Genomic DNA, 23913 nt, shown 5'->3' with positions numbered 1-23913 from the left:
GGAGGGGTCACCGAACCCTCACCAGAACCCCCAGGCCGACCAGGATGAGCCACATGAAAGGCACGAACAAGATCTGGGGCATGGACATCAGAGGCAAAAACCCAGGAATTATCTTCCTGAGCATAACCCTTCCATTTGACCAGATACTGGAGTTTCCGTCTAGAGACACGAGAATCCAAAATCTTCTCCACAATATACTCCAATTCCCCCTCCACCAAAACAGGGGCAGGAGGCTCCACAGATGGAACCATAGGTGCCACGTATCTCCTCAACAACGACCTATGGAATACATTATGTATGGAAAAGGAGTCTGGGAGGGTCAGACGAAAAGACACCGGATTGAGAATCTCAGAAATCCTATACGGACCAATAAAACGAGGTTTAAATTTAGGAGAGGAAACCTTCATAGGTATATGACGAGAAGATAACCAAACCAGATCCCCAACACGAAGTCGGGGTCCCACACGGCGTCTGCGATTAGCGAAAAGCTGAGCCTTCTCCTGGGACAAGGTCAAATTGTCCACTACCTGAGTCCAGATCTGCTGCAACCTGTCCACCACATAATCCACACCAGGACAGTCCGAAGACTCAACCTGTCCTGAAGAGAAACGAGGATGGAACCCAGAATTGCAGAAAAATGGAGAGACCAAGGTAGCCGAGCTGGCCCGATTATTAAGGGCGAACTCAGCCAACGGCAAAAATGACACCCAATCATCCTGGTCAGCGGAAACAAAACATCTCAGATATGTTTCCAAGGTCTGATTGGTTCGTTCGGTCTGGCCATTAGTCTGAGGATGGAAGGCCGAGGAAAAAGATAGGTCAATGCCCATCCTACCACAAAAGGCTCGCCAGAACCTCGAGACAAACTGGGAACCTCTGTCAGAAACAATATTCTCAGGAATGCCATGTAAACGAACCACATGCTGGAAGAACAAAGGCACCAAATCAGAGGAGGAAGGCAATTTAACCAAGGGCACCAGATGGACCATTTTAGAAAAGCGATCACAGACCACCCAAATGACAGACATCTTTTGAGAAACGGGAAGGTCAGAAATGAAATCCATCGAAATATGTGTCCAAGGCCTCTTCGGGACCGGCAAGGGCAAAAGCAACCCACTGGCACGTGAACAGCAGGGCTTAGCCCTAGCACAAATTCCACAGGACTGCACAAAAGCACGCACATCCCGTGACAGAGATGGCCACCAGAAGGATCTAACAACCAACTCCCTGGTACCAAAGATTCCTGGATGACCGGCCAGCACCGAACAATGAAGTTCAGAGATAACTTTACTAGTCCACCTATCAGGGACGAACAGTTTCTCGGCCGGACAACGATCAGGTTTATTAGCCTGAAATTTCTGCAACACTCTCCGCAAATCAGGGGAGATGGCAGACACAATGACTCCTTCCTTGAGGATACTCGCCGGCTCAGATAACCCCGGAGAGTCGGGCACAAAACTCCTAGACAGAGCATCCGCCTTCACATTTTTAGAGCCCGGAAGGTATGAAATCACAAAATCAAAACGAGCAAAAAATAACGACCAACGGGCCTGTCTAGGATTCAAGCGCTTGGCAGACTCAAGATAAGTAAGGTTCTTATGATCAGTCAAAACCACCACGCGATGCTTAGCACCCTCAAGCCAATGACGCCACTCCTCGAATGCCCACTTCATGGCCAGCAACTCTCGGTTGCCCACATCATAATTACGCTCAGCAGCAGAAAATTTCCTGGAAAAGAAAGCACATGGTTTGAACACTGAGCAACCAGAACCTCTCTGTGACAAAACCGCCCCTGCACCAATCTCAGAAGCATCAACCTCGACCTGGAACGGAAGAGAAACATCAGGTTGACACAACACAGGGGCACAGCAAAAACGACGCTTCAACTCCTGAAAAGCTTCCACGGCAGCAGAAGACCAATTAACCAAATCAGCACCCTTCTTGGTCAAATCGGTCAATGGTCTGGCAATGCTAGAAAAATTACAGATGAAGCGACGATAAAAATTAGCAAAGCCCAGGAATTTCTGCAGACTTTTTAGAGATGTCGGCTGAGTCCAATCCTGGATGGCCTGAACCTTAACCGGATCCATCTCGATAGTAGAAGGGGAAAAGATGAACCCCAAAAATGAAACTTTCTGCACACCGAAGAGACACTTAGATCCCTTCACGAACAAGGAATTAGCACGCAGTACCTGGAAAACCATTCTGACTTGCTTCACATGAGACTCCCAATCATCTGAGAAGATCAAAATGTCATCCAAGTAAACAATCAAGAATTTATCCAGATACTCACGGAAAATGTCATGCATAAAAGACTGAAAAACAGATGGAGCATTGGCAAGTCCGAACGGCATCACCAGATACTCAAAATGACCCTCGGGCGTATTAAATGCCGTTTTCCATTCATCTCCTTGCCTGATTCTCACCAGATTATACGCACCACGAAGATCAATCTTAGTAAACCAACTAGCCCCCTTAATCCGAGCAAACAAGTCAGAAATCAATGGCAAGGGATACTGAAACTTAACAGTGATCTTATTAAGAAGGCGGTAATCAATACACGGTCTTAGCGAACCATCCTTCTTGGCTACAAAAAAGAACCCTGCTCCCAATTGTGACGACGATGGGCGAATATGTCCCTTCTCCAGGGACTCCTTCACATAACTGCGCATAGCGGTGTGTTCAGGTACGGACAAATTAAATAAACGACCCTTAGGGAATTTACTACCAGGAATCAAATCGATAGCACAATCACAATTCCTATGCGGAGGAAGGGCATCAGACTTGGACTCTTCAAATACATCCTGAAAGTCCGACAAGAACTCTGGGATGTCAGAAGGAATGGATGACGAAATAGACAAAAATGGAACATCACCATGTACTCCCTGACAACCCCAGCTGGTTACCGACATAGAGTTCCAATCCAATACTGGATTATGGGTTTGTAGCCATGGCAACCCCAACACGACCACATCATGCAAATTATGCAGTACCAAAAAGCGAATAACTTCCTGATGTGCAGGAGCCATGCACATGGTCAGCTGGGCCCAGTACTGAGGCTTATTCTTGGCCAGAGGTGTAGCATCAATTCCTCTCAACGGAATAGGACACCGCAAAGGCTCCAAGAAAAATCCACAACGTTTAGCATAATCCAAATCCATCAGATTCAGGGCAGCGCCTGAATCCACAAACGCCATGACAGAATATGATGACAAAGAGCACATTAAGGTAATGGACAAAAGGAATTTGGACTGTACAGTACCAATAACGGCAGAGCTATCGAACCGCCTAGTGCGTTTAGGACAATTAGAAATAGCATGAGTAGAATCACCACAATAGAAACACAGTCTGTTCAGACGTCTGTGTTCGTGCCGTTCTACTTTAGTCATAGTCCTGTCGCACTGCATAGGCTCAGGCTTACTCTCAGACAATACCGCCAGATGGTGCACAGATTTACGCTCGCGCAAGCGACGACCGATCTGAATGGCCAAGGACATAGACTCATTCAAACCAGCAGGCATAGGAAATCCCACCATTACATCCTTAAGAGCTTCAGAGAGACCCTTTCTGAACAAAGCCGCTAGTGCAGATTCATTCCACAGAGTGAGTACTGACCATTTTCTAAATTTCTGACAATATACTTCTACATCATCCTGACCCTGGCATAAAGCCAGCAGATTTTTCTCAGCTTGATCCACTGAATTAGGCTCATCGTAAAGCAATCCCAGCGCCTGGAAAAATGCATCAACATTACTCAATGCAGAATCTCCTGGTGCAAGAGAAAACGCCCAGTCCTGTGGGTCGCCGCGCAAAAAAGAAATAATAATCAAAACCTGTTGAATAGGATTACCAGAAGAATGAGGTTTCAAGGCCAAAAATAGCTTACAATTATTTCTGAAGCTCAGGAACTTAGTTCTGTCACCAAAAAACAAATCAGGAATCGGAATTCTTGGTTCTAGCATCGATTTCTGATCAATAGTATCTTGAATCTTTTGTACATTTACAACGAGATTATCCATTGAGGAGCACAGAGCCTGAATATCCATGCCCACAGCTGTGTCCTGAAGCACTCTAATGTCTAGGGGAAAAAAAAGACTGAAGACAGAGCTAAGAAAAAAAAATGATGTCAGGATTTCTTTTTTCCCTCTATTGGAAATCATTGAAAGGCTCCTTGTACTGTTATGGCTGGCAATCAGGCAACACAGCGTGCAGTAATCAGCGCACATACAGAGATCTGGCAATAACCCAAAACAATAGGACGAGCTCTGAGACGTGGAATCTCTGTAGACTGCAGTACCTGATCTATCCTCACACAACTGGAAGCAGCAGTGGATTGCGCCTATCAACTACCTATGCAACTCGGCACTGCCTGAGGAGCTGACTAGCCTGAAGATAGAAATACAAGCCTGACTTACCTCAGAGAAATACCCCAAAGGAATAGGCAGCCCCCACATATAATGACTGTTAGCAAGATGAAAAGACAAACGTAGGAATGAAATAGATTCAGCAAAGTGAGGCCCGATATTCTAGACAGAGCGAGGATAGCAAAGAGAACTATGCAGTCTACAAAAAACCCTAAAACGAAAACCACGCAAAGGGGCAAAAAGACCCACCGTGCCGAACTAACAGCACGGCGGTGCACCCCTTTGCTTCTCAGAGCTTCCAGCAAAAGATAATAACAAGCTGGACAGAAAAAACAGAAAACAAACTAGAAGCACTTATCTAGCAGAGCAGCAGGCCCAAGGAAAGATGCAGTAGCTCAGATCCAACACTGGAACATTGACAAGGAGCAAGGAAGACAGACTCAGGTGGAGCTAAATAGCAAGGCAGCCAACGAGCTCACCAAAACACCTGAGGGAGGAAGCCCAGAGACTGCAATACCACTTGTGACCACAGAAGTGAACTCAGCCACAGAATTCACAACAGCCACCTGTGGTATTCGGTCAGGGTGACCGACGCTGCTTGGGGCCCACTGGGGTGGTGTTATGGCAGCTAGATGGTATACCTTCCCACAGGTGAAGTGCTTCCCCAGGGCTTCCCAGTAGTGTAGGTGGTGATGATATGAGGCGTGGTTAATAACGAGGACACAGGGTTGCAGTCTCTTTACCTTTTACTGAAGGCTTCGGGATCCGCAATCCAGAGCACTGTTAAGAGGGCTGGCTGAGACCGGCCGGTCCGAAGGCACATCCAGAGTTCCCTTTGCAGGTGGAAATCGTTGCCTACCAACTAGCGCCTGTGTGTTGTAGTCCTTCCCTGCTGAGCACCACGGGATAGTCCTCACAACTCTCGTATCAGTTCTTTCTCTTCTCCGTCCCCCAAGTTTATCTGGCTAGGACACACCCGTATGACGGGTAGGCCCAGAGCTATTCTGGGACCCTAGAGACGCCCCTCTCCACGTTTGCCCCCTATGTCTGCTTAGGTGATTTAAGGTAGACAGCCAACCTGTAATCAACTGTCCTGCCGCTGTTTGAAGTAATGCTTGGAGTCAGTTACTTCCTCGGCTACACGCCTCAGTAGGATGTTGCCGTTCTCGGGGCAAGACTCCTACTGGTTCTATCTCCTTGTGCTGTGATCTCGTTTCTCACTTCTCCACAATATACTTCGCTTCGTGTCCTTTCTTAGGATGCCGCCGCAAGGTAGTGCAGGCGCGGCTCCATCACGTTCTGTCCTTTCTGCTAGGTACCTGCCAGGAACCCACTTCTGACAAGTCCTCCCTGGAACTCTCCCAGGCTGCTTTCTCCCTAAGTTCCTATCCAACCCCCAGTTTTACCAAAGTGTGAGGAGTGGCCTAATACATAGTGCCTTTTGCTCCCCCTGGTGGCCGGAGAGTGAAGTGTAATGTGTGACTGTGATACCTGGTCAGGTGAACTCCTTTAGTGCAATCAGACATAACATCACTCCCCTTAGTGGCAGAGCGACATTACTGCAACGACCAGGACTCTGGGGCGCTGTATATATATATCTATAATATAACGCTGGGAGCGTCACTCTGTCCGAAGCCTTTATAGACTGCGCAGGCGCAAGCGCCGGCGCAGTCTGGCCCCCACAGAGTGACGCTCCCAGGAGATCGCGGTATGCGTAAGCACTGAACGCATACCGCGATCTCCACCGGAGAGTCAGGGACCGCCAGGAGGGTAAGTATATTCACCTTTCCCCGTTCCAGCGCTGCGTGCGGCTCCGTCTCCCGGCTCCTCTGCTGTGACAGTTCAGAGGGCGCGATGACGCGCTTAATGCGCGCCGGCGCCGCCCTCTGACTTACCAGTCACAGGCAGAGGAGCTGGAGTGTGTCTTCAAGAAAATGGCGCCGGAAAGCGCGGACTGCGCAGGCGCCGAATCCTGCTGCCGGACTCGGCGCCTGCGCAGTCTGCGCTTTCCGGCGCCATTTTCTTGAAGACACACTCCGGCTCCACTGCAGGTGTGTCTTCAAGAAAATGGCGCCGGAAAGCGCGGGCGCAGGCACCGATTCCTGCTGCCGGAATCGGCGCCTGCGCAGTCCGCGCTTTCCGGCGCCATTTTCTTGAAGACACACCTGCAGTGGAGCCGGACGATAGGTGAGTATGGTATTTTTTTTTTTATATGGCAGCAGCATACGGGGGCATACACACTGGAGCGTCTTATGGGGGGCATATCATACAATGGTGGCGCAGGATGGGAGCAGCACATGACAGAACGGGGGCAGGATGGCAGCAGCACATGACAGAACGGGCGCAGGATGGCAGCAGCACATGACAGAACGGGCCCAGGATGGCAGCAGCACATGACAGAACGGGCGCAGGATGGCAGCAGCACATGACAGAACGGGCGCAGGACGGCAGCAGCACATGACAGAACGGGCGCAGGATGGCAGCAGCACATGACAGAACGGGCGCAGGATGGCAGCAGCACATGACAGAACGGGCGCAGGATGGGAGCAGCACATGACAGAACGGGCGCAGGATGGCAGCAGCACATGACAGAACGGGCGCAGGATGGGAGCAGCACATGACAGAACGGGCGCAGGATGGGAGCAGCACATGACAGAACGGGCGCAGGATGGCAGCAGCACATGACAGAACGGGCGCAGGATGGGAGCAGCACATGACAGAACGGGCGCAGGATGGCAGCAGCACATGACAGAACGGGCGCAGGATGGGAGCAGCACATGACAGAACGGGTGCAGGATGGCAGCAGCACATGACAGAACGGGCGCAGGATGGGAGCAGCACATGACAGAACGGGGGCGCAGGATGGGAGCAGCACATGACAGAACGGGGGCGCAGGATGGGAGCAGCACATGACAGAACGGGGGCGCAGGATGGGAGCAGCACATGACAGGATGGGAGCAGCAAATGACAGAATGGAGGCGCAGGATGGGAGCAGCACATGACAGAACGGGGGCGCAGGATGGGAGCAGCACATGACAGAACGGGGGCGCAGGATGGGAGCAGCACATGACAGGATGGGGATGCAGGATGGAGCAGCACATGACAGAATGGGGGTGCAGGATGGAGCAGCACATGACAGAATGGGGACGCAGGATGGAGCAGCACATGTCAGGATGGGGATGCAGGATGGAGCAGCACATGACAGGATGGGGGCGCAGGATGGGAGCAGCACATGACAGGATGGGGACGCAGGATGGAGCAGCACATGACAGGATGGGGACGCAGGATGGAGCAGCACATACCAGGATGGAGACCATATACCAATATAAATGCTCGCCACCCGGGCGTAGAACGGGTTCAATAGCTAGTATATATATATATATATATATATATATATATATATACCACTGACCAGCAGGAGCTATAGCTTGCGCACACTACTGACTTTAGCGGTGTATATACCAGGAACATCCAGATTGGGACAATGCATAAACATAAAATAGTGACCACAAGGGCTCACAATGTAATATCTCAATCTACAGAGGACAATAGCACCAAGCTCCTGAAGAACCAATGAGTCTAGCCAAATCTGTAGAGAACCATTGGGGCTGATATTCCATCGAAATTGATAATCCGGCACTGGGCTTTCTAAACTGAACTTCATTCTAAGAGACCAGAGAGAACCACGTAGGATATTCCTGTTTTCCTGTAGGGTCTCCTCCTTTTGGACCATCTTTACATCCATTAGTTAATCAAGAAATCTGACAATCCGGCATCTAATAAGTCCCACTAGTGCTGTTTCTCTAGTATCATTTGACAAAAGTTAGTTTTTCCCTTCGAGAAAACTGAAGATCTGGTAAGAATATTTCAAAGGAAACATTAACTCTATAAGAAAATCATAAGCATCTCCTGGGGAGACCATATTCCTTAATGGGCTTAGTACTTAAGAAAGCTGTGTGGTGCACACTCCGTATCCGCATCTTCTGCCCTCAGCAAGTCTCATAATAAAGCAATGATGCATATTAATAAGGGGGTAATTTATGAATTCCCAACATTCCTTGCGGCACTATAGTGTAAACTTGCATCTAGAATATGACTTTTTGAAGGGTCTTTACACTCCCTTTAACTTTTTTGACCTTCCACATCAGTAAATTATCCTGAATTTAACCATAAATTCCCAGTACTGCTCCCATATTGATGCAGCATTGCTGTGTGTCAGTCCATACTGTAGTATTGGAGTTATATTCATGGGTCATACCACGACAGAGAAAGTGGGGGGGAGGGCACAATACCAATATATAAATAATATAAAATAAAATACAGATCATTCACCGATGACATTGATGACCCCATATAGAACGAGACGCTGTAATCAATATGGATGTTACAAGCACAGCTCAGTAAACAGTACAATGAGCAGCAAATGAGGACAGCGCAACCTGAGATGCAAAAACATTGGGTCCCATTAGATTAACTCAGTAAACATTAATAACAGGAGCGATAGAAAAAAAAAACGTGCTGATAGCGCAGAAAACTTTGACCTCGTTCCTTCAGGTATATAGATGGGCCGCTTACCTCTGCTCAGTGCATTTGGCCCAGCTGAATATCCTGCTTTTACTGGTATGTGTGGCGGCCTCTCCTCACCTTAGAGGGTCATTATAGGGGTAGACCATTACCAAGATCTATCAAAAAAAAATCAGAAATCTCTTAAAACTATTTTAAATTATGTTTCATATGCATTTTCTTAGATCTAAAAAGAAAAGTTAGGAAGGTTTGTGTATATATATATATTTGCTAAGAACTATAAAAAGTTACGAAAGGTTTTAAAACTTATAAATTATGTTTTATATAAATGATTGCTAAGGCTTAGAAAACGTTTAGAATTTTTTTTAAACGTTTTAAATGACGTTTTATAGATACTTGTCGAGATCTACAAAAAGTTAGTTAAGTATTAAAAACTTTTTTTTCATGATATTTTAGATATATTTATGTCTTCATCGGTTTCTGGATCCTTATCCGCTTGTTACATGATTAAATTAATAAGTTGAATTTTTTTTTGTCTAATTCGTTGTTTTTTTTTTTTCTGGAGATATGAAGTGTCTGGCGGCTGCTTGTCTCTTTCATAAAATGAACGTTCGGACAAATATAGCATATTTTTCCACAATTCTTGGCCTAGACAGACATGGGGCAATGGTTGGTAAGGATCAGACAACAGCCCCCATGCCTATGGTTTCTATCAGGCGTCCAAGGCCATAATTTGGGGAACATATCAATGGGAATATATAGATTCCTTAGGAAATCCAATCTTGATGAATGGAAAGGTTGTACAGATAAGTGATATTTTGGATTTTGTACCTAAAGGTTGGAGGCAGATGGGCACAGAATCTGCATAATGACTCTCCCCAGCCTAATCTTTTGCTTTTCTATGCAGAATTTGTAGTTACTCATTTCTTTGGCAGTAATTTTTTTCTGTGGTTCAGACACAATTCCAGGCGGAATTTTCTATAGCGTGTGCAAGGGAACAAGCATGGGACCCCGGCAGACATTGGATATGATGCAGACTTTGGTACAGATTCCATGTCATGGAACAGGAAATTGAACTTTTACAAGTTTTTTTAAATGCCACATTCCTTCTAAACCTTTTTTGACATGTTGATTGGCGGGGGTCCAAACCAAGAGGTTCGATCTTCCCTATATCTGTGCTGGATAGAACACTTTTAGATCCATACTCATCTCTGTGCCAAATTCGGGTAACAGCTCAGCACCTCTGCCCCTTGATTTAAGGGAACAGTGGGATGTTAAGACCTGAAACACCTAAGATCAACTAATCCAAAAAGTTATGAAAAAGTTTGGTTACATCTTAATAGTTCACTATATGCCAATTTAGGGGGAACGTAGCTACAACCCTGTCTACTAGATGCTGTATTTGAAAAGGTTTGAGGAGAATTGGCATCGGAAACGCTTAGATGCCCGCCGATCAGTTGGCACCATGTAATATTTCATTTCCTTATAATAAAATGGAATAAACTATACTATACATTTCCTTCCTGCATTATGAAAATGGTGCTTTCTTCAAAGAAAGCTCAGGTTTGGCATTTTTTAGTGAATCAGTTGTCATTTTCAGCAGCTCTGCTTGCTGTCAGTCCATAGGATTCTATTAATTATATTATATTATTATTACATTTTACTGTATGCCTATTCCAGATCTCTTATGTACATTTCTTAGATCAGATAACCACTCGGGTCCTCCAATTATGTAAAGAGTTTAATGTCAGTATACAGGTGGCCATGGAGTGTAATGTAAGTCATACTATCTCACAGCTTCGGCTTGTTACAATGTGTCAGTCTATGTACTTACCGATATCTTCCTAGAGTCTAGGACAGGAGAATAATCCTTAATTATTACTTTGGGAAGTTCATAGAAGATTACCTGCACTAATGCACTGTAACAAATCCTCAGGTCTAGGAGTACGATTGAATCAGGGCCGATTTTTAACCCTTGAATGAATGTATTTCCATTCACCGACAGCAAGAAGAGATCTGGGAACGGGTGATGATTTAAGACAAATTCTATTAGAAAGGGATACCCTTTATAAATGAGATCAGTAAGCTCCTCTCCTGAAGTACTCTGTGCTGCTGCGGCTCATTCTCATTCCCATCCCCCTCCTCGTCAGGTCATTATGCGATGGATCAGGGGACACCTTTGCCATGCAATGTTCACAGAGAACAGGAGGATCGGCCATAAATTATTACAACTTTCTAAGAAAGTCCTTCCCCTGCACTTTGTACAACCGGAAGCTGTCATGTACAGAAACAATGCATATGTTATAGGTACACAGTTTAGAGGTCAGGGAAAATAATTGCAGAATTGTAATTGCTATAGAAAGTTGCGAGATAACATAAATACACCTGTGCGTCGGCTTTGAGGACGTGGGTGCTTAAAGGGGCGCTCCTCCTACCAATGGATTGTCTGGACTGGATTTTCAAAGACAGAGTGGTCGGTTTCCTAGGGAATGAACTGTAAACATAAGACAAGTGTTAATGTTTAAAAAAACAGCTGCAAAATGTTAATAAGCTGTAAATTGCAAACGTGTTCATATTTTCTAGTTCTAGCCGAAATGCACATACCGTATATGAAGAAGGGAATAACCCTTTAAGAAATGAAATTATATATCTATTATATAAGTTCTAACACTAATGGACTGGAGCAGTATAGAAATGACTACTACAGTGTTTGCTTTTTACGTTTCTTGGACCCAAGAAGTATCGTTTCTCCTTGTGGAGAGTGACATGTTAAGCATGTCGAGGTGAGGAGACTTAAAGCCGCAATGCTCCTCTGGGAAATATGGTTGTCAGACCCCTAAGTTGTCCTTTTGCAACAATGTACCGTGGTTCTAAATAAGAAGGGATGGACTGAGACAGACCTGGGGCTTCAATGTGGGGCAACTCCTAGAAGGATGAGCTAAAAGTAATGTTTTTCAGATGAGGTGTCACGCCGCTGCAATGCAGGTATTTGCAAGCTCCACGAGGTGGCAATAGAGTGGAGGGAGGACTGCACACAGCAGGACCAGACCCGCAATGCAGCGGCGAGGCCACCATCAGGTGGCAGCAGAATAGTCAAAACACGCCAGGTCGATATAAGACTGTAGAGCAGTACAAAGGGAATAAGCAAACACAGAGTCAATAACAAGCCAAATGGGTCAGTACCAGTCAGGAGCAAATATGCCAAAGACAAGAGACAAAACAACAGGTCAGGGTCCAAGCCAAGTAAAAACCAAAGAGTCAATACACGGAACACGGAGTAGGAAAGGGAAGAGGGGATAAACAGACACTGGTTCAGTAAGCAAATAGCAGGACAAATCAAGGCAAACGGAATCAGCTACTCACGCTGTAGGCAGAAAATATAATTGACATGGTCTGCAGGACACAGCGGAGATAAATAGCAAACCTGAGACCAGACTGAGGCTGAGAAAGTTAACCCTTAGCATGACGAGACCAGAAAAAGGGGAAGACAGGACTCAAAGCCCAGTCTGGATCATGACATGAGGGTCCATCAATGGGCAGATATGGAGCTATGGAGCATAATGAGCATTCAACGATCTTGGCCACTAAACTATTTAAAGGGTTTAAAAAAATTCTTAAAGAGGGAAAATAATCTTAAAAGACTATGTCACGGTGCCATCATCAATTAGGTTGAGTTATATCTCATGAAGGCCAAAGGGAGATTTACTTAGTAAAACAAACTGAAAAATTGGTACAGTCAAAGAAAGGACTATAATGTGATGAGACATTTTCCAATTGTCTGCAGGGTAACACCAGACTTGACAAGCTTCCGAGAGCAAAGCTACCAACATGCCATTCACCAGCAACAACCCACAGGCACCTCTGTCCGACATGAAGAAGAGCATGGATGACAATCCCGTTAAGGTGCCGCTGGATGATATTCCCATTGGTAAGGGTCAAGGACATAGGCGTCATGGAAGTGGCCGATGACTTCGATATGGATGGGTGCACTAATTCATATTAGTGATAAGCCCTGAGATCGTCCTGTCCAATACTAGGCAAAATATTTTCCTTGTTTGCTGGGTGCCGGGGAGAGTACCACTAGACTGTGGCATGGTCTCTAAATATATCTTTTTGGGGCACCATAGCTTAACTTTGGATCTGGGAGTATTAGAAATGAAGGGTCCCATTGGCTCAATCATTAATTAGTATGTGTTGGCATTCGTAGCCAGAATGAAGGTTAAAACAATCTGTCGGCCGATCGTCTCCTGTGTATGGGGACCTCTTTGCTGCCCACTTACAAATTCCAAAATACCAGGATTCTAGTGTTTTCTCTGGCTAAAAAAAAATGATAAAAATGTGAGTATTATTGGAAAAACTGACAATCACTAGGGTCAGATCTGGTGCCAATGGGGCAAACACAAAGCCCCTTTCACATCACAATTGCCAGGATGACTTTCAAGGACCATGGTACTTACTATATTTGTTGTTCTATAGACTCCACCTACACGTTGTCTATGGATTTGGCATCAAGTGAAGTACTTGATGAAATTGATCCTTGGGCTCTACCAGAACTTCAGTCTTCAGGACCTTCTTGGAAAGGTAAGTTGTTTTCATGGTTGCTTTTCATCAGTATTTTCCAGTATCAACCTTTGGCACAGCCAGTAACATCTGAACTGATCCTTCTTTAGAGCTGAACAACAAGCAAAGAGTAAAACGAGTGGTGACCGGAGTTGTGAAGGGTTGTCTTCTCATTGGGTTCCTCTACTTGTTCATCTGCTCCTTGGATGTTCTGAGTTCAGCTTTCCAGCTGGTCGGAAGTAAGTCACCCATCCACTCCCATGAGATGTGTTTCCATCTTCTGTCAGTATCAAGCGACTTATAATATGCTTTGATCCTTAGGTAAACTCACAGGAGACATCTTCAGTGACAATGATATCCTTGCCAATCCGATCGCTGGCCTGGTCATTGGTGTTCTGGTGACAGTCCTGGTGCAGAGCTCAAGTACCTCATCTTCCATCATCGTCAGCATGGTTTCTTCTGGAAGTAAGAACTTGTTGGGTGGATGTGATGAGATGTCTGGAGGGAGGGATGGTGAAGATCTTCTAAGTCTAGCATTTCAGGGGATTGGTTCAGATGGGTTTGTACATGAAGAACATTTTATCTAATAGGCTTCCCTGTTCTTTCTTAGTTCTAAATGTCAAAGCTTCCATTCCCATCATCATGGGGGTCAACGTGGGAACATCAGTGACGAGCACCTTGGTATCTTTGGCTCAATCTGCGGACCGCAATGAGTTTCGAAGGTAGAGTCCTTGGTCTAAGTTGGGAGGGATTGGTAATGGGTTCTATCTAGAAGTTATTTTAGTACCATTTATAAATTGCTCCAAGGATCTAAAGACTTGTGCCAACTTCCAACTTCCTAAATCTTACTTGTGCCAACTTCCCAGATCTTCAATATAATGGATATAAATTGGTTCTAGGGCGTTTGGAGGTTCAGCTGTACACGGTATGTTCAACTGGTTGACGGTCATCATTCTGTTACCGATTGAGCTGGGAACGGGATACCTTTTCCATGTTTCCAATGCCATTATTAAGAGTTTTAACATCCACAATGGAGCAAACGCACCCGATATTCTTAAAGTCATCACCCGACCATTTACTGATCTCATCATCATGGTAAGACCCCCTGGGACAGCTGGGTTTAGGTGATACCCCCACCCCCATTAGGCAGCTCATGTTCTAGACACCACATTTTTTAGTTCATTAAGTTCTCATTCATGTCTTCTAGTTGGACAGCAAAGTCATTGCAGGAAACGCAGCTGGGAACCCAGAATATGCAAACAGCAGTCTGATCAAGAGATGGTGCGTCACCAACGAGACAACTGTAAGTGTAGGAATCATGTGATAGTTAACAAGCAGCCACACACTACCGAAGCAATACTTACATATAGCTAAAATGTCAACTAGACTAAGATTGTGGGCACTGTTCCATAGGTGTCTGTCTAATGTATGTGGTAAAAAGTGATAGTGCAAGTCATGCTGCATTGTGATTGGGGGCGCTGTTCTATTAGTGTCTAATAGAAAGGTAAAAAGTGGTACTGCAAGTCATACAAAAGTCACTTTCCTTAAGATTTAATAGGAGCATTAGTCCGAACAGTTAGAAATATACAGTATATGTGAAAATGAACGTTGCATTGAATCCTTTTTGCAGGTAACAGAACACATTCCGGCTACAAATCTGACTAATTGCAGTGCCGTCACCTGTTTTACCAATGCAAGTGGAACGTTCATAGAAAATAACGTCACCATTAAGCAGAATGTGGAGAGATGTAAGTAAAGGATGGAAAGAATTAAAGGGGGCAAACATTTTTCTGTCGATTAAGCTCCAATAATTTCATAGTAAAAAGTTATACAACTTTGCTTTTCAGATGCACAACATTTTCAAGTGCTCCGCTTGCTCTCAGAGAACAGAAATTAAAATCTTGCGCACTTTTTTCATTAGGTTACCATATTTTTGCCCAAGTGAACCTCTCGGACATAGGGGTGGGCTTCATCCTCTTGACTGCCTCTTTGTTGGTCCTCTGCACATGTCTTATTCTCATCGTCAAACTTCTCAACTCCGTCCTGAAGGGTCAGATTGCCCATGTCATCAAGAAGATTATCAATGCTGGTATGTACCATGGTCCTACAAAGTAACTACTCCTGATAGTGCTGCTTTACAGAGGTGCCATAAACTACCATTTATATTTGTGCATACCAACAGTGACATCTACTGGTCAGAAATGAGAATTACAGAATTACACAGGATATTTACACGTAAAAGAGTTTATGTAGAGATTAGTGATGAGCAAATATACTCGTTACTCGAGATTTCCTGAGCACGCTCGGGTGTCCTCCGAGTATTTTTTTAGTGCTCTGAAATTTAGTTTTTCTTGCCGCAGCTGAATGATTTACATCTGTTAGTCAGCATAAGTACATGTGGGGGTTGCCTGGTTGCTAGGGAATCCTCACATGTAGTCAAGCTGACTAAGAGATGTAAATCCTTCAGCTGCGGCAATAAAAACTAAATCTCCGAGCAATAAAAAATACTTGGAGGACACCCGAGCGTGCTCAGGAAATCTCGAGTAACGAGTATATTCGCTCATCACTAGTAGAGATGTATCATTTATACCGGAATGATACATACGGAGATGCCCAGATTATACCAGCTGTCCATATATAATTATATACAGGAGATGCCCAGGTTATACCAGCTGTACATGTATAGTTATATACAGGAGATGCCCAGGTTATACCAGCTGTACATGTATAGTTATATACAGGAGATGCCCAGGTTATACCAGCTGTACATGTATAGTTATATACAGGAGATGCCCAGGTTATACCAGCTGTCCATATATAATTATATACAGGATATGCCCAGGTTATACCAGCTGTACATGTATAGTTATATACAGGAGATGCCCAGGTTATACCAGCTGTACATGTATAGTTATATACAGGAGATGCCCAGGTTATACCAGCTGTACATGTATAGTTATATACAGGAGATGCCCAGGTTATACCAGCTGTCCATATATAATTATATACAGGAGATGCCCAGGTTATACCAGCTGTACATGTATAGTTATATACAGGAGATGCCCAGGTTATACCAGCTGTCCATATATAATTATATACAGGAGATGCCCAGGTTATACCAGCTGTCCATATATAACTATAGATAGGAGATGCCCAGGTTATACCAGCTGTCCATATATAATTATATACAGGAGATGCTCAAGTTATACCAGCTGTACATGCATAATTATGTACAGTAGATGTCTATGTTATACCAGCTGTACATATATAATTATATATAGGAGATGCAAAGTTTATACCAGCTGTACATATATAATTATACTAGCTGAAGAGCCCGGCGTTGCCTGGGCATAGTAAATATCTGTGGTTAGTTATAGCACCTCACTTCTCTTATTTTCCCATCACGCCTTTCATTTTCCCAATCACATCTCTCATTTTCCCCCTCACTCCTCTCATTCCCCCCCTAACACTTGTCATTTCGACCTCACATCTGTCATTTTCCAATCACTCCACTATTTTCCCTCACTCCTCTCATTTTGCACTCACACCTTTTCATTTTCACCTCAGTATATACATGTTTGTCATCTCCCTTATATATAGTATACACCTGTATGTCATCTCCTGTATATAGTATGTACCTGTATGTCATCTCCCCTTTATATAGTATATACCTGCTGTGTGTCATCTCCCCTGTATATAGTATATACCTGTATGTCATCTCCTTCTATATATAGTATATACCTGTATGTCATCTCCTCCTGTATATAGTATATACCTGTGTCATCTCCCCTGTATATAGTATATATCTGTGTGTAATCTCCTCCTGTATATAGTATATACCTGTATGTCATCTTCTATATATAGCATATACCTGTATGTCATCTCCTCCTGTATATAGTATATACCTGTAGGTCATCTGCTCCTGTATATAGTATATACCTGTGTGTCATCTCCTCCTGTATATAGTATATAACTGTATGTCATCTCCTCCTGTATATAGTATGTACCTGTATGTCATCTCCTCCTCTATATAGTATATACCTGTGTGTCAACTCCCTTGCATATAGTATATACCTGTGTGTCATCTCCTCCTGTATTAGACCTCATTCACATGTTATTTGCTCAGTATTTTTACCTCAGTATTTGTAAGCTAAATTGGCAGCCTGATAAATCCCCAGCAAACAGGAAGCCCTCCCCCTGGCAGTATATATTAGCTCACACATACACATAATAGACAGGTCATGTGACTGACAGCTGCCGTATTTCCTATATGGTACATTTGTTGCTCTTGTAGTTTGTCTGCTTATTAATCAGATCTTTATTTTTGAAGGATAATACCAGACTTGTGTGTGTTTTAGGGCGAGTTTCGTTTGTCAAGTTGTGTGTGTTGAGTTGCGTGTGGCGACATGCATGTAGCGACTTTTGTGAGATGAGTTTTGTGTGGCAACATGCGTGTAGCAACTTTTTGTGTGTCGAGTTGCATGTGACAGGTTAGTGTAGCAAGTTGTGTGCAGCAAGTTTTGCGCATGGCGAGTTTTGCGCATGGCGAGTTTTATGTGTGGTGCCTTTTGAGTATGTGCAAGTTTTGTGTGAGGCAACTTTTGCATGTGTTGCAACTTTTGTGCATGTGGCAATTTTTGCACGTGTGCAAGTTTTGCGTGTGGCGAGTTTTTCCATGAGGTGAGTTTTGCACTTGTGGCGAGTTTTACGTGAGCCTAGTTTTTGCATGTGGCGAGTTTTGAGCGGCGACTTTTGTGTTTTGACTTTTATGTGGCGAGGTTGGTGTATGTGTGGTGAAATGTGTGCTGAGGGTAATATGTGTTCAAGCACGTGGTAGTGTGTGGCGCATTTTGTGTGTGTTCATATCCCCGTGTGTGGTGAGTATCCCATGTCAGGGCCCCACCTTAGCAACTGTACGGTATATACTCTTTGGCGCCATCGCTCTCATTCTTTAAGTCCTCCTTGTTCACATCTGGCAGCTGTCAATTTGCCTCCAACACTTTTCCTTTCACTTTTCCCCATTATGTAGATAGGGGCAAAATTGTTTGGTGAATTGGAAAGCGCGGGGTTAAATTTCACCTCACAACATAGCATATGACGCTCTCGGGGTCCAGACGTCTGACTGTGCAAAATTTTGTGACTGTAGCTGCAACGCCTCCAACACTTTTCCTTTCACTTTTTTCCCCATTATGTAGATAGGGGCAAAATTGTTTGGTGAATTGGAACTCGTGGGGTTAAAATTTCGCCTCACAACATAGCCTATGACGCTCTCAGGGTCCAGACGTGTGACTGTGCAAAATTTTGTGGCTCTAGCTGCGACGGTGCAGATGCCAATCCCGGACATACACACACACAGTCAGCTTTATATATTAGACTAGATTGTGGCCCGATTCTAACGCATCGGGTATTCTAGAATATGCATGTCCCCATAGTATATGGACAATGATGATTCCAGAATTCGCGGCAGACTGTGCCCGTCGCTGATTGGTCGAGGCACCCATTATGACATCATTGTCGCCATGGCAACCATTATGACATCATCGTCGCTGTGTCCGTTGCTGATTGGTCGAGGCAACCATTATGACATCATCGTCGCCATGGCAACCATTATGACATCATCGTCGCTGTGCCCGTCGCTGATTGGTCGAGGCAACCTTTATGACATCATCGTCACCATGGCAACCATTATGACATCATCGTCGCTGTGCCCGTTGCTGATTGGTCGAGGCCTGGCGGCCTCGACCAATCAGAGACGCGGGATGTCTATGTCCTTTATGACATCATCGTCGCTGTGCCCGTTGCTGACCAATCAGACCAATCAGAGACGCGGGATTTCTACGTCGATGCTGTGCCGGTCTCTGATTGGTCGAGGCCTGGCGGCCTCGACCAATCAGAGAGCCGGGATTTCCAGGACAGACAGACAGACAGACAGACAGACGGAAAAACCCTTAGACAATTATATATATAGATACAGGAAATGCCCAGGTTATACCAGGTGCACATATACAGTATAATAATATACAGGAGATGTCCAGGTTATACCAGCTGCACATATAAAATTATATATAGGAGATGCCCAGGTTATACCAGGTGCACATATATAATAATATACACGAGATGCCCAGGTTATACCAGCTGTACATATATAATTATATACAGGAGATGCCCAGGTTATACCAGCTGCACATATATAATAATATACAGGAGATGTCCAGGTTATACCAGCTGTACCTATATAATTATATACAGGAGATGCTCAGGTTATACCAGCTGTACATATATAATTATATACAGGAGATGCCCAGGTTATACCTGCTGTACATATATAATTATATACAGGAGATGCCCAGGTTATACCATCTGTACATATATAATTATATACAGAGAATACCCAGGTTATACCAGCTGTACACATGTAATTATATACAGGAGATGCCCAGGTTATACCAGCTGTACATATATAATTATATACAGGAGATGCCCAGGTTATACCAGCTGTACATATATAATTATATACAGGAGATGCCCAGGTTCTACCAGCTGTACTAGCATGCTCTATATTCATATTTTCCAGACTTTCCCTTCCCATTCAGTTGGCTCACCGGATACTTGGCGATTATTGTTGGTGCTGTAATGACGTTTGTGGTTCAGAGCAGCTCTGTCTTCACCGCGGCCATTGTGCCCTTAATGGGTAAGTGACAGAACATTAATATAAATAGATACAAAGATATTATATTTTATCTCATGTATGGAGGGACTAATTACAGTAAGTTAAATTAGCTCTTCTTTGTCCATAGGTTGTGCTTGGTCTTGAAACTCAGCCTCATTTTCGTTAATGAATCTGAGTTGCAGTACCAGGCACAACCTGTGTATAAGAGGGCGCTATTTGAAGACAAAAACATCAAAACCTTTGTGTTAATCCCAAACAACACTTTTCAGTACCCTCATTATGAATGTTGTACAGTAATTGTCTTTTTTTTCAGGTGTTGGTGTCATAAGTATGAAAAGAGCGTATCCTTTATTCCTCGGATCTAATATCGGAACTACCACCACAGCGGTATTAGCGGCCTTGGCCAGTCCTGCAGAGTCTCTGAGTGAATCAGTTCAGGTATAATGACTTGCAATAACTTCTAATACCCTGAAAGGTGTGGGGGCGCGACACACTAAAGTAGAAAACCAATGTTACAACTATCTCCAGAGTATTAAGAAAAGATATGTAGGGAGGAGATAGTAGATAGATACAAACCCTCATTGTACCAGGGGCCCAAGCAGGGCTTCGGTTCATTCATGGATGCCTTCGGCACAGGCACTATAGAGGAAGCTTTTAGTGAGCCTTTCGGGGATAAACCTTGGTTGGTGCACTGTTTGCAAACAAGGAGATAATAAATTGTCTCAGGGGGTCAAAAAAAACACCAGACCCTACTGAAAGACAAGGACAACCAATTTTGGTCTTCATCATCCTCACGTTGACTTCCTTCATATGATTACTAGGGTGATTTTTAATTATAGTTTTTGTTTTTGACCCATTTTTACTATTCTACTGACCATTTTTCTATCATGGGTAGAAATCCTGGCACCATAATGGAAGCCCATTTTGGCTTTCACCTACCCCAAGTTTACAGATTTCCTATGAATCTCTACAATACTCGTAAAGTTATTGGGTGACATGTTTGCCTTTGACCCATTCTACCATTCTAGGAAATGTCCAAAGTCTGACCCCAGAACTCCTGGCCCCGTAGATTTCAGTGGGACTTTAGAATTAAGTTAGGATGAAGATACAGTAATAACTCACATGTCCCCACCTGACCCTTCACGGCAAGGTACTAAATATTGGTCAGCTGCCAAGATATTCCCGGATGACTAAAGGCTCTACAAGTTCTACAGCTTCACATTGGATGAGAAGACTTCTAATTGTCTTCTTATTGTTTACAGGTTGCATTCATCCACTTGTTCTTCAACCTCACTGGAATTTTGCTCTGGTATGTTATTCCTTATCTACGTGTTCCAATCCACGTGGCCAAGAAGTTTGGAGACATCACTGCCAAGTACCGCTGGTTTGCCGTCTTGTACCTGCTCCTCAGCTTCCTTATCCTACCCTTGGCCATATTTGGCCTTTCCATGGCTGGATGGATCGTCTTAGCTGCCGTGGGTGGTCCCCTCCTCATTTTGTTCATTGCCATCATCATCATTAACGTCCTTCAGAAGAGGTTGCCCAAATGTCTCCCATCTTTCTTGAGGAACTGGGACTTCCTTCCAATCTGGTTACATTCTTTGGCCCCCTGGAACAGGCTTCTCTACAAGATGTGTGGCTGCTGTTGTAAAAAATGCTCCCACGATGAAGAAGAAAAATCTAAAGATCTCTTGCCCGAGGTCATCCCATCCCCGGAGACTCACTGCTATGAAAATCCGGACTTTGTTCAATCACAAGATCTATGAGGGTGGTCCAATCCAAGATCACCCTCTTCGCCCAAAACGGACTAACCAGAACCTTTCTGGACTTCCTGACTCAATAAGACTATCCCAAATTATTTATATAACAGAAAAACATTTTTTTATTATTTTATTAAAATTCATGCTTTTTGTACATAGCAATGAGCGATGCTCCGGAGAACTCAGTGGAGTGTCCACGTTATCAAACAGATCACTTGAAGCTGATCAGGCCTGGGTCATAACATACAATAATGAGGGCTCACTCATCGTAAAATTAAAAAATACGGTTTGTTTATTTATTAATCTGTCGATGTGATATCTGTAAGCCTACCCCTCAACTATTGGTAGAAAAACAAAAAGCATAGGGTGTGGAAAGAAATAGAAATGAGTAGCACCATCAGCTCCTTTTTACTTTGCTAGGTGTCGGTTTTCACTGCAGTTCTCGTATTCTATTCATGGACCAGGAAGATTAGAATGCTCAGAAATATAGGGGGAAAGAAAGGGAGAAAACAGTATTTTAGTGGTGCAATTCGTAAACAAAGCCTTTGATTCCCATCTGTAAGGACTGCTGAATATAACCCTTATCGCCTGTAAGGTCAATGCCTAATGTCTACCAGCAGAATCATATCTTGCAATACCCAGCAGATTGTCACAAACTGGCAGAGATGTATGTTAAACCTTTCATGTGTAAAAATAAAAAACATAAAAACAGCAAATTAGAAGCTACTTTTCTAGTTTTTTTGGGACCTAAATAGAATCACAAAAATTCACAAATGATGTATGAGGATTGTACTTACATCTATATTGTATATTAGTCAGGGCCGGCGTTAGGGGCAGGCAGACAAGGTAGCTGCCTGGGGCCCCCACTCCCCCAGGGGCCCTCAGCTAGCGGCAAGTCACGCAGCCGCTATGGGGCCCCTGTGAGGCAGCGCCGACTCCCCCGCCGCATTGAACTATACCAGCGTCTGCCGGTACAGTTCAAAGCAATGATGGAGGAGAGAGCGTCACCTGACGCTCCCTCTCCCATCATTCCCCGCTCTGCCTCTGACACAGCGGGTGAGCGCGCACTCACTGTGACCCAGGCAGTGCGGCGGCAGCCGCCGACACAGGAGCAGGGAGCAGCGCGGGCTCGGGGAGAGGTAAGGAGCTTGTGTTTTATTTTGGTTTTTTTTTACTGGACTGTGCGGCCTTTCTCGGGAGGAGAGAGGCGGGGAGGGAAAGGGAGATGTGAGCTCTGCTGTATACTACTGTGGGCTCTGCTGTATACCTGTGTGGGCAGTGCTGTATACTACTGTGGGCAGTGCTGTATACTACTGTGGGCAGTGCTGTATACTACTGTGGGCTCTGCTGTATACTACTGTGGGCTATGCTGTATAATACTGTGGGCTCTGCTGTATACTACTGTGGGCAGTGCTGTATACTACTGTGGGCTCTGCTGTATACTACTGTAGGGGGCTGCATTATATTCTATAGGGAGGTTACATTATACTCTGTGGGGGGGGCTGCATTATACTCTGTGGGGTGGTGGCTGCATTATACTATATGTGGGCTGCATTATACTGTATCGAGGACTATGGGGAATACGTTATACTATATGAAGAACTATGGGGTGCATTATACTATGGGAAGTGAATTGTACTTCATGGATGACTATGGCGGTGCATTATACTTTATGGAGCACTGTTCACTTATACATAGAACTAGGCTTAATAAGTGGCGCTTCCCACATCAATACATAAACCAATCCGAATAAACGGGAGCAAATGCCAATATAACATTTCAAAACTTTATTATAGACAAAATTTAATAACAAAGGTACAAATGAATTAAAATTGAAGATACAACTGCACAATACAGCCGCTTTCCTAGGTAGCACACCCCTTATATATCCTAACTGTCATCATAAGTTAACGCCCCTTTGCTAAACACCACATATATGCTGGAAACTCCTAGCTTTACATAAAATTAATTCATAGGTATACCGCCCCAGTGTGTATGACACTTGTGTCCTAGATGGTTTATTATAGGCCTAAAA

The 23913-nt window shown here is 44.4% G+C and overlaps 1 protein-coding gene across 1 annotated transcript; it reads left to right on the top strand.

Annotated features, from left to right (window-relative positions):
- Nucleotides 1-8950: 8950 nt before the first annotated feature.
- Nucleotides 8951-22594, top strand: SLC34A3 (solute carrier family 34 member 3). Its single transcript, XM_069747744.1, has 13 exons — nt 8951-8984; nt 12673-12816; nt 13365-13469; nt 13559-13687; nt 13770-13913; nt 14059-14170; nt 14348-14543; nt 14656-14751; nt 15079-15196; nt 15370-15537; nt 20023-20139; nt 20432-20556; nt 21381-22594. The coding sequence occupies exons 2-13, from the start codon at nt 12717-12719 to the stop codon at nt 21882-21884; spliced, it is 1914 nt and encodes a 637-aa protein (XP_069603845.1). The 5' UTR covers nt 8951-8984; nt 12673-12716; the 3' UTR covers nt 21885-22594.
- Nucleotides 22595-23913: the final 1319 nt, after the last annotated feature.

Source organism: Ranitomeya imitator, chromosome 2 (assembly GCF_032444005.1).
Source record: "Ranitomeya imitator isolate aRanImi1 chromosome 2, aRanImi1.pri, whole genome shotgun sequence".
In the NCBI taxonomy this organism is placed as follows: Eukaryota; Metazoa; Chordata; class Amphibia; order Anura; family Dendrobatidae; genus Ranitomeya; species Ranitomeya imitator.
The sequence above is the reverse complement of the archived record's forward strand: the minus strand, read 5'-3'. Positions and strand labels throughout refer to the sequence as shown.

What these genes read in the sequence shown, in the direction of transcription:
- SLC34A3 (XM_069747744.1), top strand. Translation starts at nt 12,717, where the DNA reads ATGCCATTCACCAGCAACAACCCACAGGCACCTCTGTCCGACATGAAG. An exon ending in GCTGGATGATATTCCCATTG is followed by an intron (nt 12,817 to 13,364) that starts GTAAGGGTCAAG and finishes GTTGTTCTATAG; the next exon opens with ACTCCACCTACACGTTGTCT. An exon ending in TAAGCAGAATGTGGAGAGAT is followed by an intron (nt 15,197 to 15,369) that starts GTAAGTAAAGGA and finishes TTTTTTCATTAG; the next exon opens with GTTACCATATTTTTGCCCAA.